The sequence below is a fragment of the Engraulis encrasicolus genome, chromosome 3 (genome assembly GCF_034702125.1).
Source record: "Engraulis encrasicolus isolate BLACKSEA-1 chromosome 3, IST_EnEncr_1.0, whole genome shotgun sequence".
NCBI classification, from domain to species: Eukaryota; Metazoa; Chordata; class Actinopteri; order Clupeiformes; family Engraulidae; genus Engraulis; species Engraulis encrasicolus.
Window position 1 is genome coordinate 44,144,186 of NC_085859.1, and position 19,624 is coordinate 44,163,809.

The 19,624-nt window shown below is 44.5% G+C and overlaps 2 protein-coding genes across 2 annotated transcripts in view; both read right to left on the minus strand.

Annotated features, from left to right (window-relative positions):
* The window catches only part of LOC134444942 (H-2 class II histocompatibility antigen, E-S beta chain-like), a 37,367-nt gene extending 19,231 nt beyond the window's left edge, over positions 1-18,136 (minus strand). Inside the window, exons 1-2 of the mRNA XM_063194116.1 lie at positions 18,088-18,136; positions 7,934-8,215 (exon numbers count right to left, since the gene is read on the minus strand). Of these exons, the coding sequence (XP_063050186.1) occupies positions 7,934-8,215; positions 18,088-18,136 (331 nt within the window). The remainder of the gene's footprint in view (positions 1-7,933; positions 8,216-18,087) is intronic.
* On the minus strand, positions 10,832-15,327 carry LOC134446188 (H-2 class II histocompatibility antigen, A-U alpha chain-like). Its single transcript, XM_063195500.1, has 4 exons — positions 15,270-15,327; positions 12,843-13,091; positions 11,168-11,452; positions 10,832-10,960 (listed from the first exon to the last, which is right to left on the minus strand). The coding sequence occupies exons 1-4, from the start codon at positions 15,325-15,327 to the stop codon at positions 10,836-10,838; spliced, it is 717 nt and encodes a 238-aa protein (XP_063051570.1). The 3' UTR covers positions 10,832-10,835.
* Positions 18,137-19,624: the final 1,488 nt, after the last annotated feature.

Sequence of the window (19,624 nt, forward strand, 5' to 3'; positions counted from 1 at the left end):
AAGGAACGCTGCATATGATATAATTTAGAAAATCAACATGACTTCGGGTGGGATTCGAACCCTCAACCTCCATATCTCTAATGCAGCGGCATGCATTACCACTAAGCCAAGCAGCTAATTGTCATGCATAGTCCAGAAAGACTATGTAGCGCCCCCTAGTGGGCAAAAGACTACGCCACCCCTTATGCTAGTACACCCGACAATAAAGAGTAAGGGGAACTCCTTAAATAAATACCAATGCACAAGTGATTGCAAAAAGTATAAAAATAGTTGTTTATTAATTTCTTTTGTGTTGCTTTATCAATAAATAAAAGTCCATAGACACACAAGGAATGGTCGGCCACACCAGTCAGGCCACTATAAATAGACAACAGTAAACATTGTTCATCACACGTGCAAAAATAAATACAATATCTGGTAGTTGCAAAATACACAGCACTCTCACCGCTAGGTGTATTGGATAAATCACACTTGCACAGCAACCTGCCTGCTTGGGCACTTGAATAGAGCACACTTCACAGCACTGCACACTCACCCGTAGGTGCTTGATCAAACTTCAACACACTTGTGTGCTAGGAGAAAAGGGAACCTTAGTTTCTGCAGCCTACCTAACCAGTAGACCCGACCAGCTGGCCACCCTTGGTAATGGGACAAGAGGGTCGGGTAATACAAACAAGACAAACAAACAAAAAAGAAAATAAACCTCTAGCCAGCGGTCACACTTCGCACTGTGCCACACTGGCTTAGATCCTGGCCGCAGGCTAGAGGAGTACAAATCAAATAGAACCAAAATAACTTGTCCTATAGCAGCACCTGCATACTCACGCATTCACTCACTCATTCATTCACTCTCTAGAGAACAGCAACTGCCTGTTGAATGATCCTAGAATGACATACATGAACACAAACAAAACACAAAAATAAACATTCACTCAAGGATAGGTAAATGGTATTGACAAGGTCACTGCTAACCCCATACCCCAAATCCCATGAAAGAAATAATGCACAATTCCCTACAATCAATATGCCCCCCTGTTTATAAGCAACTCGATTAAAACATACCTCTTGCGGCATGGAAGGCTAGCACCGCAGTTAAAGTGCATTGACCCCGGGCAGCAGACGTCTCGGGTGAAACGCTGATAAGCGACACAGAGAAACACACATTACAAACAAACCAATACAAACATGCATATGCTAAAATCATTGGACAAGGCTTAATACCTTTTTACTTCGAGTGCAGTAACCTGGATTCTCTCCCCGGTGTGGAAGGGCTACGAGCGCTCCACCAACTCACCCCCGGTACTAGAGGAACCCATAAACTCGATTTAGTACTTTAAATTAACATGTCCACTCGGAACGATACAAAGAGAGGAAAGAGTTTGCATACCTTGCAAGAGAAACTCAGACCCCGAACACAGCAATCCATCTGCTAACTAGCAGCTCCTGTCTGGAGGGTTCTGACCACTCACTCCCCAGCTAGAAGGACCAAGGCAGTCATTTTACTACTTTGCACACAACCGCTATTTCAACAGAGAGCTACCAATAAGAGAGTATTTACATCAGCCTACCTTATCGCTGCCAACCCGACACACAAACAGCACGCCAACCCAGCTTCACCAGCGTGCTAGCCTAGCGGCTATGGACCATTACCGGTCTCAGGACCCCAGGTGGCTATATCAATGCCCGGTCTAAGGACCCCAACTCTCCCCATAACGCGCCTGTCCAAAAACTACCCTGACAGTGCCTACGCCCCCAATGAGTTAAAGGAAAGAATACAGGGAAAGCAAAGGAAAGATTAAGTGCAAGGCAAAAGGATTAAAGAAAGTGCAGGCAGCAGTAGGTTCCCTGGCTACAATCCACCCCCTCCAAATGGATCGGCGGCCCGACGATCCCATCTCAGGACCCGGCATCTTCCTCGTCCACAGGTGGTAGCCCGTCTTCCTCTCGGGTAGCCGTCGCTCTGGGCAACCGGTGAGGATTGGAATGTTGACCCGCAGTGGATCTACCGGACCGTCGTAGGACCACCTCCTCCAGCCCAGTGTCCTCTGCGCCCAGGGACTGATTCCCCTCTGGCACCGGTACAGCTGGTGCTTCCTCTTCGGTGTACAACATTACTACCTCCCCGCTGTCATCCTCCTCAGTCACTGGAGGCGCGTCCGTTGGGCCCCTTCTGGCGGGCGGCAGATCAACCCCTTCACAGTCTTCCCGTAATCCATCGGGGACAGCCCGCATCTCCGATCGATGAACATGTCTGACTGGTCCCTCTCCGTCGACCGGTACCACTGTGTATACGGCTGCTGCCCCTGAGGGGCCCCGGAGCACCCGAAAGACACAAGGGTTCCAGTAATCTTGAATTTTGTTACGGCCATGAGCATGGTTGCGCAAATAGACAAGTTGCCCATCTGCAAACCCAGCATCATTAACTTGACTATTATGCTGCTGATTTCGCTTCAGAGCCATGTCCCGAGATCGTCGCTGGACATGTTCCTGTGTCATACGAACACTCTCTTAATGTCTCTGAACCCACTCTTCCATTGACTCTGCCGTTGGGGTCGCTTCCCCCATTCCCAGCAAGAAGTCGACAGGTAGTCTCGGGTGGTGACCAAACATTAAGTAGTACGGAGTATGCCCTGTGGTCTGATGGGGAGTGGTATTATAGGCAAACGTCAACTGAGGCAAGTGGTGTGGCCAGCGGCGCTTCTCCTCTGCAGGCAAAGTACGCAACAGGTCATGTAAAGTACGATTAAATCGCTCGCATTGTCCGTTTCCTTGCGGATGGTATGGAGTGGTTCGACTTTTCTGAATGCCATACATATGACACAACTGCTGGATTAGCAGACTCTCGAAGTTCCGACCCTGGTCAGAGTGGATACGGGCCGGGGGCCCGAAACGGTAAAACCAATGCTGGACCAGTGCTTGCGCCACGGTGGAAGCCCTTTGATCCCGGGTGGGGATAGCCTGGGAGTACTTCGTGAAGATGTCGGTCAGAATCAAGACGTTCTCCCTCCCATCGCTGGCCTGCTCTAGGACTGTGAAATCAATGGCGAGGATTTCATTTGGCTGCGTGGCCTGCAGTGTGCCCCAGTAGGGTCGCACCTTTGGTTGAACTGCCTTCCCCAGCACACACCGTTTGCAGTTTCGATACCATTCCTCCGCATCCTTGGCCATACCTGGCCAGAAGCATCGACTTTCGAGTACCTTCAAGATCCTCTCCGTGCCTTGGTGCCCCTGGTCATCGTGCGAACTTCGCAATGCTTCCTTCTGCAGGTTCTCTGGGAGAAGTAGTTGATGAACCTCAGGACCTCCTCCTGGTGGGTGAACCCGGCGATACAGCACCCCCTCTCGATGGACTAACCGGTCCCAGTCTCTAATCAGCCTCTTGCTGTGCCTGGAAAGGACCCTGCGCTTCGCTGCGCCTGGAAACCGACCCTCCTGGAAGTGCTTGTACACTGGTCCAATGACGGGATCATCTTGCTGCAGGAGCTTCAGATCTTCCGGCGTACGCCCCGGTAATGCCACCATTTCAGCACACTGGCCTTCCTCTGACTGGACAGCACCCGCTAAAGCTCCGAGAACTGGAACCTCAGTCCCAAAGTTGAACCGCTCTAAATACTGCCGGGACAGAGCGTCACAGTTTTGATTACTCTTCCCTGGCCGGTACTTAATTGTGAAGTTAAACGATGCCAGTTGAGAGGCCCATCGCTGCTCTGTAGCCCCCAGTTTAGCAGTTTGAAGATGACTAAGGGGGTTGTTGTCCGTCAGGATGGTGAAATGGTTCCCCAGCAAGTATTCTCTAAATTTTTCCGTGACTGCCCATTTAAGGGCGAGCAACTCCAGCTTCATGGAGCTGTAGTTCTCCATATTTCGTTCTGCTGGTCTGAGGCCACGGCTAGCAAATGCAACTGGGCGGACTTTTCCCTCGTGCTCTTGCGAAAGAACAGCGCCTAGACCTCCATGGCTGGCATCTACCTCTACGATGAATGGCTTCTTGAAGTCTGCATATGCCAAGACTGGAGTGGAGGTGAGTTTCTGCTTCAGCGACTGGAAGGCATTTTCACACTCCTCGTCCCAGGCAGATGCTATGGGGACGCTTCCTCCGGGGTCCGCTGAGCTTCCCGACTAGATGATGCAGCGGGGCCGCGAGCTTCGAGAACCCCTCCACAAACCGTCTGTAATAGCTTGCAAAGCCGAGGAAGGACCGTAGTTCCGCAAGGTGTCCGGGCCGCCTCCATTCCTTCACCACCTCGATCTTGGCGGGGTCAGTTGACACCCCGTCTGCCGACACCACATGCCCCAGGTAGCTGACTTGATGTTGGAAAAACCGGCATTTGGAGAGTTTTACTTTCAAGTCTTCTTTTTGCAGGCGAGCAAACACTTCCCCTAATCTCTCCAGGTGTTGTTCTACGGTGGCAGAAAAGACAATTACATCGTCCAAAAACAACAAGACTGACTGATAGCGGCAATCCCCAAACATTCTTTCCATTAAACGCTGGAAAGTGCCTGGGGCATTGCAGAGCCCAAAGGGCATGCGATTGAACTCAAATAAGCCAAATGGCGTGCAAAATGCAGTCTTTGATTTGTCTACTTCTGCCACCGGAACTTGATTGTAACCACTCGCGAGGTCCAGAGTGGAGAACCACCTCGCTCCCGACAGTGCATCAAGAGATTCCTCAATTCGAGGGAGGGGGTAAGCATCACGGCGCGTTTTGGCGTTCAGTTGCCTATAGTCTACACAAAGACGGAGACTTCCATCCTTTTTTGTCACCAAGACTATGGGGGATGAGTATGGACTGCTACTCTCTCTTATCACCTGACTATCCAACAGCTGCTGAATATGGGCCTTCACAGTTTCGTATTGGGAGGGTGGAATTCTCCTGTAAGGCTGGCGGACCGGGATGTTATCCAGCAGTGGGATTTCATGAGTGATCAATGACGTGCAGCCCAAGTCTCCCTCGCCTCGAGAGAAGATGCTACTGTACTGGGCGAAAAGTGCTTGGGCCTGAGCAGCTTGTTGAGTGGACAGCCCGGGGAGATCAGGGAGCACAGTTTCAGCGGCATCAGGGGTTGCTACTACCTCCTGTGCGGAAATGTAAGCTTGACAGTTTTCCTGGGACACTTCAACTGAAATGGAGGTAGATGTTTTGGCAGACGACGCCATTATCACTTGTACCGTTCCAATAGTGCTACGGGGAGGCAGCCATGCCCCAGTATTACCCACGTTGACCACAGGGGCATACAGGATACCCTTCTTGGCTGAGACAAGAGCGGGGGACACCAGCACACCCTCCGGCAGCTGCTCCTCGGCAAAGCCTAATGGCTCCAGTAGAAGCTCCGCTGAATTCAGTTGTGGACAAGTCACTGGAACCATGGTAAGGGTGCCGGCTTCCAGGAAAACGGGGGCCTTCCCATGTAATTTCGCTCGGAACGGCTCGGGTGCGTTCAGGATCGCCTTTATCTTCTCACAGCGCCGCAGCGCCCGCTGTGCTGCGGGGGCCGCCGATCTCACAGGAGGGGAGTGAAAAAGCTGGGAACCATGCTGCTCGAAAAGAAGTTGATAGCATTCCCCAACTACGTTCATCCCCAAAATACCCGGCGTCACTCCTTTACGCTGTTTAAAAGCTACATTTTCAGGGTCTCTCACAATCAACACCCCCCTCCCCGGAATACTCTGCCCCAGCACTACCACATCCAGTTCAACATACCCAACATAAGGAATCTCTATCCCATTTGCAGCTTGGAGCCCTAACCAGTTACACTCTCTCTTTTTCAGATGCTGAAAATGCTCTTGAAAGAAACTTTCTGTGATGGTGGTTACCATGGACCCAGTATCAATGAGGCAAGGGACTTCTACCCCCCCCATAGAAACACACAATACGGGACAAGACCGCACTAATTTATCAAGAGAGTGCAAAGAGCCAGGGCTATCCCCTCCCAGTGTGTGGCTCTGCACACTGGGGGTTAACAGTTTTCCGGCTGGGTGGCAGAGCGGTCAGGGACTGATGACTGGGAAGGCGGATCAATCAAGGGCGACGGCATGGCGGGTCTATTACTATGAGGCGCAGGAGCGCTACGGCAATAACGAGCGATGTGTCCAGGTTTTCCGCATCTAATGCAAATGGGTTGACCATCTGGGGTCCGTTTATAACGCCCACCTTTATACGGCTGAGGGGCTTGGGACGTATTACTTGGCTGCCCAAGCTGTCTAACCAGCATATCCAATTGAGCTTGCTGTTTAAGGACAATTTCCTTGAGATCAGTGAACTCTGTCGATTGGGCAGCCGTAGACGCACACTGAGCCGCGACATGGACCTCATTAGTTTTACCTGGGGCACGATGGCTCCGGTCACGATTCGCCTGACCCTCTTCCACCCACCGAATGGCTTCTGTTCTTACAGCTAGAAGTGTCAGCTCGTTATCCGTCCGCACCAATTTCTTGAGTTCCCTGCGTAACATAGGATCACAAACGTTTTCACAAAACTGGTCTCTTAGCACAAGGTCAGGATTACTAATGGCATCTGCTTTTGACAGTTTAACACGATCAATTAGTTCCATTAGGGCATGGGAAAACTCAAATAAACTCTCATTTTCTCGCTGTTTTCTGTCAAAAAAACGTTGCTGCCAGAACACATAAGACCTGGAGCAGCCATACACCTCTTTTAACACCTTAATCACAGCAAGAGGATCTTCACGAACAGTTGGAGGTCGATACTTGATTTCATTTCTGGCCTCCCCCTCTAAATGATCATACAAGAACAACGCTTTTTCACTTTCAGACATAAACCTTGAGGAAATACACCTCTGGGCCTCCTCAACCCACTCTTCAACGGTCAGGGACCCCGTTGTTGAGTTTTTTGTCTTTACAACATCGTTGTAAAAAAACTAAAAGGAGTTGGCACGTGTCCTTTTCACAGATCGGAGTCATGCTTGTGATCTCTCTAACAGTCTTTGAATGAAGTTTATAGGTTAAAATTTTCAGGCACAAATGGACCTCCGTGTGGGACATGCGCTGATCTCTTGAAAAATGCACTTTTCGAAAGAATGGGATTCTCCATAGAGCCAGGCCTGTTTTTTTTACAAACCTGCCATTTAAAAAGTATTGGGAGTTGGGAGATGAAACTTTCACAATTTGGAGACATCCCATAGAGCTCGCTAACAACGCGTCAAATAAACTTCTAGGTGAAAGTGTTGATGTTTTATGACCGAAAAAGCCTCCTACACTCTAATCTCTAGAGTGGCGGAACTTTGGTTCATGAAGGTTCCACCATAGTTTTCAATGGAGACCCAGGCTTTAACAAAATCGCCAAAAACGGGAAAACGACAAGAGACACGGAGAAGCCTATAACGAGACGCGATCTCCAAGCCGAGCCGGTCGTTTTAGTGTTTGAACGGTGTCTCTATCTCGAAAGGCCTAGGAGGAGATCCATTTTCTATTTTTACTGTCCCCCTGCACAAGAACGATAATAAGAAACAGGACTTAGAGATTACTATAATCGGGCCTTGCTCTGCAAGAGCTCTGCTCTTGCTCCGCAAGCCCGCTTAATAATCGGGCCTTGCTCTGCAAGAGCTCTGCTCTTGCTCCGCAAGCCCGCTTAATAAACAGGACTTAGAGATTACTATAATCGGGCCTTGCTCTGCAAGAGCTCTGCTCTTGCTCCGCAAGCCCGCTTAATAATATAACCCATGGCACATTATTTAGCATTTCTCTCTCTCCACACACACACACACAAGCACACACGCACGTATGCACGTACACACGTACACACATCCACTGATTATGCAGTTGTCTAACAGTGTAGCAGCGGATGGTAAAAAACCCAATAACTGCACAACTTTAGACAATTAGACAAAGCGACATTTCAAATTCAAGCTGATCTGCAGATTACATGTAATTTACATTTCAACACAGACTTTTAAAATAAAGATCGTTACGAACCTGTCTTTGTCAGTATGTCTTTGTACAAAATAGCAGCATTGGGCCTGCATTTTGTGTCTTTCCGAGCCCTATACTTCTCCAGCTGATCAGTCATGTTGTTCCATCTCTCTGCATTTTGCACTCCAAGCTCAGTATATCCCACAAACTTCCCCACCGTGCTGTTGAACCGAATTAATTCAACTTTGTTGAACACATAGGAGTGAATGTACTCCAGGTCACTCAGGTCCTGGGAGCTGAAGCGGCATTGGGATATACCATAGTTGTAATATCCATCAAATCCATCTGCAGATTAAAATTAATGCAGTAATAGTCATGAACATCAAATGTGGTATTAGAATCAAATTTCAGTCATGTGCAAAAGAACACAGTGTAATTTTTATACAGCTTCATATATTATTTATCAATCATCAATAGTTTAGCTTACCCACTCCCAGAGCAGTGACAAAGATAGTCAACCCAAAAGTAAGTTGTTGAGCTCCGGACATCGTGCTGCAGTCTGTAGATCTTAGATAAAACGTACAGGGTGTTATGGCTAGCTCATGTGTAAATGGGCCAATCACTGATTCATTTTTAGGCAGTCAGCAGTTTCTAGGCAGAATTTAGCTTTGAATAGGCTAGCTACAAACTGTAGACAGTATTGCCAGATTGGGTGTTACCCGCCCAATTGGGCTACTTGTGATGGGCGTCTGCGGGTAAAAACGGGACAAATTGGCCATTTGGCGTTTTTTTTCTGCCGTTTTGGGCCCATAGAAGTCAATGCAATTTGTTGAAATTGGGCGGAATTTAGTACATTTTGGCGGTTATTGAGAACCTTTTGGGATTTGATCAGACACATCTGGCAACACTGACTGTAGATGGCTTGAGTAAGCCCAGTTCATAGAGATTGGCCTAGCTAAAGCATGATGGTCAACGGCCCACATGCACAGCTATGTTCATTTAAGTATTTTGTAATAAAGTCTCTTTTTTATTACTAATGCATTTTTGACAGCTTGCCTCAAACCTCAGAGGTTGCACACAAATCTGTCACTTCTTCAAAATGACACATTTCACTCAAAACACAGTAACTTTTTCTCAAAATGCAGTTTTGCTGTACTACTGTCAAGCCATGCTACAATATAAAATGCATTTTGGTTAGAGGACATGTCATTGTTTTGTGACCTCCAGTGGGGCCATGCTAAGCCACTAAGCAAAAATATTTTCTGCTGCTCGGCAGGTTTGTCTAGTTTACTAGAGGCTAATTTTCTTGTCAGACATACAAACATTCATCAACCACCACATCACAAATCAACACACACAATCCATTATATGAAATGGGATTTATAAGAACCAGTTACAGAATAATGTGCATAACACAAAAACACTGCCATGAATGGAAAACACATTATGATACTTATTTTATTCATCTTTCTATATTGCATATTTGTTGTATGATATTGAAATATTGCTTTTAGGCCTACACAGAAAAGTAAAATGTGTGAAGGAGCCATTTATTGTGTATATCAAATTCTGTTACAGGAGAGAGTTTCAGGAAAACTCCACTTACAGTAAATTTCAATTTCAATTTCAATTCTTTTATTAAGGGATAGCCCCTTGAGATGTTCCATCTCTTTTTCGAGGGGGTCCCTATAAACATCAAAAACATACATTACACACAGTCACACATCCACATCAGATCTCTTCATCACTACAGGCTAAGCAGACCAACGTCTCTACCCCAAATAGATTTATAGGAAAAAAATCAGCAAGTAAAACACAAAAAATTTGTATAACACTAAAAAGAAATGATAAATAAAAGACAAATAAAGGACTCAGGAGAAAACCGCAGTTGAACACAGGTACTAAAGCAGGCGTATAGACTTTTTTGTTGTTGTTGCTTTAAGTCAACGACCAAGAAAGCAAGTGCACTGGTCACATGAATGCAGAAAACTTAGTAAGGATGATTTAAAGAGAGGAAAATAGGAAATAGATCTCAATGAGCTGGGTAATCTATTCCAGTCAGAAGGGGCTTTACATTTAACAAATGATCAATATGTCTAAGTCCATGAGTGGACCTATATGGATTTAAATAGTTTTGTAAATAAGATGGATAATTAAACAAATTGCATTTATAGATAAACTGAAGCCAGTGTAGTTGCCTTCTGGTCTTGGGTGATAGGAGATTCAGTTGCTGATACATGTGACAATGGTGGGTAAGGTATGGACATCTCAATACAAATCGACAGAGGCTGTTGAAAGCAACATTTAAAGATTTGAGGTTTGATTCCGTTGTATTCATATAGGCCTACACAATGTCAGCATAATCAATAAATCGAACTGTTGTAGTGGAAAAACAACTGAAGTTAAATGAAGTTAGCTTTATTAGGCTATTGTAAAAATGGACATCAGTATTCATTACATTGTTAACTGTAAGTTAGGTTAACTAATCTCAGTTATAATGTATACCTGTAAACTGTGTAGTGTGCAAAAAGTGTGCTGAGTGGAAGGAGTGATTACACAGACCATTTCCCAACTGAAGTAAAATCAATTGGAAGCAAATCGTGATACATGATCTTCTCATCTCTTCATCAACATCACATTTACAGTCTTGAGAATTATGGGTAGTTTTTGGGGAATTTTTGGGGGTGTATCTGTCAGAGGACATGGCATCCAGGAGGCAATAGTTAGAAGCTAAGTTGGTTAACGTTTGGCGAGCCCACTCTTACGGATGAAGACTTGACATCTACTGTTCTTGTATTGCTTGACTATAAAGAAGTTACTTAATTGAAATTGGGCTAGTTTCCCCCTTTTTGTCCTTACCAGTAGCGCTCTTGCATAAGACAATGGGTAATTTCCATAAACCAGAGGAGCGATAAGAATGTTGAATGGTGACTTCTCGGAAAGGAAGACATTCAAAATTATACTGTCAGTTGCACTGGTTTCCCTTGACGAGGAAGAATGTTCCAGTAGCCACTCCCAGCAGTCCCAGGGTCAGACCCACTCCACAGAACACTGACGGACGAACACTGGCCTCTGGAGGAACCTCAAACTCTGTGGGACACATAACCATTTTCAATAGTAGTATATAGTTTAATTATTCGTTTGAGGCCTTTACCACTGTAAATGGGTGAACACAGTGTGGGTTTTTGCGTCATTGTTGGATCGCTAGTAATATACCGTGTAGTGTGGGCTATGTACAGTACACTACAGAATACTGTAAACATACAATATACAGCATATTGATAGATAGTATATTACCGAAAATCCTAGTCAATGGCATCTCCAGTGCGGAGTGCTCCACCGTGCAGGTGTAGATGTCCCCCTCCTCAGGAGTGAACTTGAGGGTGGAGAACATGTTGAATGCAAAGTCATTCACATTCACACGGATGCGAGAGTTCATCACCCCTAGGGCGACATTGTTGTTGTTCTTGGTCCATCTTAAAGTGAGCCGTGGAGGGTAGAAATCAGCTACGTAGCAGATGAGGGTGTTTTCAGTGCCCAGCATCACATCATCTCTGGGGTAGATGGAGGTCACAGGGCAGGCTGAGGAGGACATGTGTTAGTGAGGCACTGTGGACACGCAGAGAGCACATACCTCACCCCACCCCACCCCACAGGCTATGAAACAAACAATAGGCCTACAGATACGGGAAGAGGTGTGGCCCAAGAACTTACTGTAAGTGTGAAGAAAAAGGAGTCGCACACAGGAGCTGTTCAGTGAAAACGTTTCGGGTCTAGCCCATCATCAGTGTTCCCAAATTGTTGTTCCCCATTTTCGTTTTTGATTTTGGGAACACTGATGATGGGCTAGACCCGAAACGTTAGAATCCCATTTTTGTTTTGGCTTCTCTTTATTTTCAGCTTTTAATTCACTGAACAGCATCAAGCTCCTGTGTGCGACTCCTTTTTCTTCACAGTGCATTTTTGGTTTGGAATTAGGCCCTTTACACACTAGGGCGGTAAAGTGTCGTGGAACGTTGGGACGCAATTTTTAACGGCGTCGGTGAAAATACATGGAAACATATCTGTCCTTACACACCAACCGGCGGTAGTCGGGCATCAGCGGCGTGGGATCCGGCTCCGCGCCGCGCTGCATTTGGAAAATGGAACTCGAGTGTATTTTTCACGCCGGCAACCGGCGGTGTCTCATTCAAATGAATGGCAAAGTTGCACGCTAGCTTTGACTGTGGGGGGGTTTTGAACAGGACTGGCCACGCACGACGACGCTGTCAGTGTGAAAGGCAGAGTAGAACACACCGGCCGAAAGAAAGACCGAAAGACAGCGTTCATCTCGCATCCGTTCCGTTCAGCTTTGGTATGTCTGACGCCTTACGCAACGAGTGATACATCTCAAGTAGGCCTAAGACAAAGGTGCGGACGCCATCTCTACCTTCACCCAAGGACTTTAGTCAAATGTTAGATGTGTTTGATTGCTGTTATTTGTTAGCCAGGCCGTGCCCTCCTAGTGGCGCAACAGCTTCATCGTTACTACCAGTCAGGTCAAGAGTCAATGAAAGTACTTTCTGAGTTCCCGCAAATACGGGAACTCCTCCCACTTTGTTGGGAAGCAAGCAATCATTAGCAAACCAAGGGAGGCATTTGGGAAATGCTGTTTGGGAAATGTTAATTGTTATGCTCTTGGTCAGACCAAGTCTCCAATGCCTCTTTTCCATTGACGGTTTTCTGGTAGGCCTACAGCTCAACACCGTGCAACTCGGCCGACACTTTTTGCTTTATGATTGAGCTGTGTCGTGCCTATTCGAAAAGCATAAAGTTGCGGCCGAGTCGCGCTTTGCCAAGCTGTGGGCCTACCAGAAAACCGCCCTTGGAAAAGAGGCACAAGAGATTTGAAACTCGATGATAATCAGGCTAGTTAGCTGTTGTCCATGCCACTGAAAATAAAATAGTGATATATACTATGCATCTGACTCACCTTGTGTCACCACTGGGTTTTTGTAGGACCGTATGACAGTCTTCAAGTTCTCTTTACAGATTTCCTGTTGTTGAACTGCAAACTCATATTCACCGTCTTCATACCCAAATGGTTCTGCGAATTTAGGGAGGGTCATCACGATCTTTTGAGCCTCCCAGTCTGCATGACCCATCTCGTCCCCATCCAGGCCATATGTGTGCTCTCCGTCTGAGTCTGTGCATCCTCTCAGGCTAACGTCCACATGTACAACTGGGGAGAAAAACATCTACAGTGAGGAGAATAAGTATTTGATCCCTTGCTGATTTTGTTGGTTTGCCCACTAATAAAAACATGATCATTCTATAATGTTAATGATAAAATGTATTATAATATAGAGAGACAGAATATCAAAAAGAAAATCCAGAAAATAACTTTGAAGAATATATTTTAATTGATTTGTATTCCATTGAGGAAAATAAGTATTTGACCCCTCTAGTCAAAAAAGACAAAATACTTGGTGTCAAAGCCCTTGTTTTCACATACAGAGGTCAGATGTTTCTTTCAGTTAATGACAATGTTTGTGGGTATATTAGAAATGATTTTTGTCCACTTTTCTTTGCAGATCATCTCTAAATCACTTAAGTTGTATGACTGTAGCTTGCCAAATGGGAACTTCTGTTCCCTTCACAGGATTATTATAGGGTTAATGTTTGGAAACTGTCTAGGCCACTTCATGACCTTAATGTGCCTCTGCTTCAGCTATTCCTTAGTGCTTGGGCTGTATGTTATGGATTATTATCATTTTGGGAGGCTAATCCATGACCCACCTTCAGTCTAGTGGTGGTGGGAAAGAGGTTGGCATGCAGCATTGTACGTTTACATGTCTCCCTCCATCCATTTCTTGACGATGTGAAGTTGTCCTGTGTCTTGGCCAGACAAACAACCTCAAAACATAATGTTAATACTTTCATTTATTATGTTGGAGAAGGTGTTGTTCTTGGGATCATAGGCAGCATTTCTCTTCCTCCAAACACATAGAGTTGTGTTAATGCCAAACAGTTTGATTTTGGTGTTATCTGATTCCAGCACCTCCCAATCATATCCTAATCCAGTTTGACATTCATTGGCAAACCTCAGGTGAGTCTGAACAGGTTCCTTCTGAAGCCGGGGTACCATACATGCACTGCAGGATTTTAATCCGCTGTGGTATCAAGTGTTTCCAATAGTTTTCTTAGTGATTGAGGTCCCAGCTGCCTTGAAATAATTTCCTAGCTCCTCCCATACAATTTTAAGGTGCTTTATCTCCTTTTTTTCTGGTTATTAAATTCCCACAAGGTCAAATATTGTATGGAACCAGAGACAGGCCTAAGATTGATGATTGATGATCATTTTGTATGTCCTAAAATTGGGAAGAAATGCACCAACAGTTTGCTCTTTAATATCCAGGAGCCCATTTCAGCCTTATTGAGTTCTAAAATCTTGTCCCTGACATTCTTTGACAGCTTTTTGGTCTGTCCCATGTTGGCGAGTTTAGTTTGATTGATTGACTGATTCTATGGACTGATTCTGCCGATTCAGTGTGTCTTTTGTGCAGTTTACTATTAACAGGTGTGTTCAATTCAGATAACAAGTTGATTGGAAGTGCCATTTGATCTGCGGGATCAGAACTCTTAGTGGTTGGCAGGGGATCAAATACTTATTTCCCGCAATTAAATATAAATCAATTATTATATATTCTTTAGAGTTAATTTCTGGATTTTCTTTTTGATATTCTGTCTCTCCATATTAGAATACATATTATCATTAACATTAAAGACTGATCATGTCTTTATTAGTGGGCAAACCAACAAAATCAGCAAGGGATCAAATACTTATTCTCCTTACTGTATACCATAATCATCAGGCACATATCCTTACGTACATAGTTTTCACACAACAGAGATTTTGCAGTAGGCTACGTATATACTAAAGCCGGCATGCATGTATCAATCTCGATACTGAATGTTGTTTCTTGAGTCTTTATATTTGAGCTGTTTGCTTACATTCCCTTACTTACCTGACCCTTAATTACCTTTTGGGATTAATAAACTCTGCATGCATTTAGCAAAGACTGGGTAGCCAATAAGCTTAGTCTTATACTGTTTGTCTGTATATATACTTTATATTTGTATGTATACCGTAGGCTACGTGTTCTCTATTGTAAATCGCTTTAGATTCTGCTATGCAGTAGTATAATTTACAGTAATGCTGTGCAGTGTCTCAAAACTTGACCTTGGGAAAAACACTTTTGATATTAACATGCCATCACAACTAAAGGCTACTCGCATGGATACTTGAAAAAAAGATGTGTAGTTGCTTAAACAATCATCTATTCCTGTACACATAAATCCATACAAAATTCAGCATTTCCTGTTGACATCTATATTTACACAAAGTCAGTTAACTCACTTTTGGCCTCTGTGTGGACAATCCCAAAAATGATTAGCAAGATCCCTGATCCAAACATTTTGACAGGGACACTGTGGTAAAGAGAGTATGAGTACAACAAGCATAGCAAACACAGGTAGGCTAAACAAAGCTGCCCACTGTTGAGAACAAATCAAATATGGTTCCTCAGAGCATCATATGTCTCTAGAAGAACACACATTTCAAAAGACAGGCAGCACTTCTATGGGTGTGAACAGGTGTAACCAATAAGGGTAGTGTGCCAATTTATTTTATGAGGTTTAAGGCCAGCAAGCAACAGAAACTGCAGGAAAACACACCATATATTCTGACACTTGTACAGGTGTGTGTGCGTTAAAAATAATCTATTGAACTGTTTATAGCGTACAGCATGTTACTGTTGTGATGAGGTTTCAAGCTTTAAATGCATGGGCTGGAACAAAGAAACCAACTATTGAAACAAACATTTACGTAGGCCTAAGTACAACTGAAGCCAGCCAGCCACACTTCCACAAGAAATTAAAACATCTTATCTTGTTTCCAAGGCTACTAAAGTTTGTCCTATACTAGCTCTTACACTGTTTTGACTACAGCGTGGGGCACTGGCCACTGAGTCAGCTCTCACAGGCGGGCAGAAAGAGAGAGAGAGAGAGAGAGAGAGAGAGAGAGAGAGAGAGAGAGAGAGAGAGAGAGAGAGACAATGCATGGGAGGGCGGCGCCTTTGAAGGCCAGCACAATTAACCCAATAAGACACAGCGTTATAAATTTGCTGTTAGCAGAATGGCAATGAGCAAGGCATAAAGCAATACTAAAGGTCCTGAGTCATGTCATGTAGTACTATAGTAGTTAACTTTTCAATGACTATTACCAGGCTTGCCTACGGGGGGGGTTCACTGATTGAACAGTGTGCATTATGAGGCCACGGTCATCCAATCAGCAGCTGAATCTGAAAGAAAACAGAAACAGGCTCCTAGTGCCCCCTAGTGTCCAGCTGGAACACTGACAACCTAGGCAACTTCGGCCGTGACAGCACAATATGATATGAGACTGTTCCTATGTGTGAAATCACGCATTTGTGTCAGTGCAATGAGGTCTTTAGTGCATAGTGTCGTGGAAAATTTTGAGCACTATGCACTGTGCCCTCGCTGGAAGTGACGACATTAGCTCGCCAAAATATCAGTTGGCTACAGTTTACAATGCACAGAGTCTGGTGCTTGTATTTACATTTCCTTCGCCCCAAAGGGCAACAATCACACAACCAATATTATTTACAGAATTAGGAGAGTGTTGATCAAACTTTTCTACTGAACTGAAAACCACGTTTCCTCTGTGTCATTGTCAACATGGCGGCTGTTTAGTGCGTGCAGTGTCCATCATCAAATTTTCAGTGTGATTGCCCTAGGCACTGAAACACAGTGCCCGAAGTGCACAAGTGCATGGATTGAGACACAGCATGTATTTCTAATTAGGGTCGCTCATATAGGAATGTACCATCGCACCCCCTCTTTCTAAACGTTTCCTGATTATCCCTGTCACCCTGCAAGCTATACCAGAAAGACTTGATAGGCAAGTTTAAAGGAAAAGGGTCTTATACATGTAGTAATATGGGTTTCAGAACAATAGTTGTAGAAATGGGCAACAGTAATTCTCTTTGGTTCAACCCCCACTTCCTTAGAGGAAATCTGATGAAGGGAGCACATGACCTTTACATTATTACATTACATTGCATTCGGCAGACGCTTTTAATCAAAATGGCTTACAATCGAGGACATTACATTACATTGCACTTAACTGATGCTTTCATTTGTTCAAAGCGACTTACAACTATTATTTTTTAGGATATTGGTTTTGGTATTGGGTACACATACACATCATGCCATGGATTCTACCCTTTGACTGTCTTGCTGCCTCTCTCTCTGCGAGTTGGTTCCATCGCTGAAGGACAATGACAGAGAACAGCATTGACTGGGATCGCTTAGAGCAGGGATTGGCAACTTTGATGATGAGGAGTGCCACATTTTTTCATCGCCACAATCGGAGGGCCATATGACCACAGATCTGACTGACACTTGCAGAGTTTGAGATGCAGTTGTTTACTCACTGACTGCTGATGCTATTTGGAAGGAATCTCAATCGACCAAAAGTACAATTGCAATGGATTGATTCAGTAGGGTTTTTTTTTATCTGGTCATTATTTTTTTAAATTATGTTTTATCTATGCATGTGACTCCCGGGCCTCCAGTTGCCCATCCCTGGCTTAGAGTGTGCAGGCGGCAGGGCAGTTTGTGTTGGAGGAGCGGGCGTAGCTGTCTTCCAGGAACATATGACCTACCTTAGTATATCCTTTAGATAAGCTGGAGCCGTTTCTGAGGTGGATTTGTAGGCAAGGGTCAAGGCCTTGTCTTTGATCCGGGCAGCAAGCGGTAGCCAGTGCAACTCGAAGAATAGAGGAGCAAATCAGTGACCTAATATCAGAGATGGTAGGGGGCTCGGCTACAGAAGATGTACCCTTTTTATTATATTGTACTGTACTGTACTGTATGTCGCAGTGCTTACTGCTACAGTGAATATTGCACATATACATGGGTTCTACATTTTTGTTTTCCCCTGACTGTGCAAAGCTACCTGCGCATAACTCAACCTCTGATTGTTGGAAACCGCTGTCGGTCAAAAAATGAGCTCACGTCGTGGTTGGCTGCCTGTGTCTTGCCCCTCCTCATAACATTGTGTTTACAAACACTGCAAAACCCATGTATAGGAAGACTGTTAGATAGCACTAACATCTGCCATACTCAAAATGTCTTGTCCCTGTAAGTAACACTGATTGTGATTATTGATACCAGCACCCAAGCCACCACTATCCTAATCATTAACACGTCAATAGAAGCTCCCTGAATTATTGTATATGCTTTCAACATGCTCAAACAAGAAAAGTAGGATATCGAACAAAATATTATGGCAAGTTTGTTTTAACTGTATTTCGTCCTATTTCATATCCTCTGATCCTGTTGATAAATTTGAGACAAATTGAGATAAATTTAACGCACACACGCACACGCACACGCACACGCACACGCATAGACACACACTATTTAATGTGCTGAACATTCCAATGTGTAAAGCAATGCATGTACGGCATCTAGTGGTGATCTTTTGGGTTGATTAATGCACTACTTTCACGGATGCTGAAGGAGAAACAAGAATATTAAGATGTAAAAACTCAGGTTTACATTAATATTAATATTATTATTACTATTATTATTATTACTATTATTGTTGTTGTACTTAATCCTTTTTCACCTTCTCTGATCCTGTCAGAAAATTATTCCTACACACACACACACACACACACACACACACACACACACACACACACACACACACACACACACACACACACACACACACACACACACACACACACACACACACACACACACACACACACACACACACACACACACACACACACACACACCAATACACTGTTTAATGTGATGAAAATTCCAATGTGTAAAGCAGTGCACGTCTGCCACCTAGTGATAATCTTTTGGAACTGCAGACAGCAATAACACATCAAGAAATCCGGCGCTTTTGTGGTAAAACACCATGTGCTAAAACACCATGTAAACACCTTAAACTTGTTATTATCAGGTTATTCTTGTTATTCCAATAGGCCTAATCTGTTTATTGCCAATAATTGGTTTATTGTGTATAAACACAATAAACCAATTAATGGCAATAAACAGATTAATGAGTTGTCTATTGTTCTACATTTTTGTTTTCCCCTGACTTCGCGAAACTAACTGCGCATAACTCAACCTCTGATTGTTGGAAAAAGCTGTCGGTCAAAAAATTAGCTCACGTGGTTGGCTTGCCCCTCCTCATAACATAAATATGAACACGTTCAGTGTGTGTGTACTGGCGAGATGACTGGGGCAGAGGAAAGATGTTGGCTGGACCTTGTCGGCCCGTTCATTTATCCACCCCCAGCTGCTAAGGCAGCTCCATTTAAAACCAACTATTTTAGTCATAACTAGAGTTTGTGGACATTAATTTAGCTTATTAACAAACCAACCAATCAACAAATCCGTGTTTGGGCGACTTCGTGACGAGCTCTTGCTGTGGTCTCTGCAGTATCAATGGGCCTGGCTCTCTGGCGTTCCACTATAGGTTTGAGTAGGGGGACTTGTCCTTTCTTTTCTTACTACAAATGATGTCAGTAGTGGCATGGCTTGCATACATGCACAATGACTTTCCCATTACAATGAAATCACCTTTCTTGCCTTTCTCATGCTCTTCTTTTCTAGTCACCTTGCACTGAAGCCCAAGTGCAAGTACTCGTAGTCTCTGCAGCA

Coding starts and splice junctions, on each gene's coding strand:
- LOC134446188 (XM_063195500.1), bottom strand. CDS start 15,327: ATGTTTGGATCAGGGATCTTGCTAATCATTTTTGGGATTGTCCACACA. Junction 11,453..12,842: donor AAACCCAGTGGTGACACAAG/GTGAGTCAGATG, acceptor TGTCCTCCTCAG/CCTGCCCTGTGACCTCCATC. Junction 10,961..11,167: donor GCCATTGACTAGGATTTTCG/GTAATATACTAT, acceptor TGTGTCCCACAG/AGTTTGAGGTTCCTCCAGAG.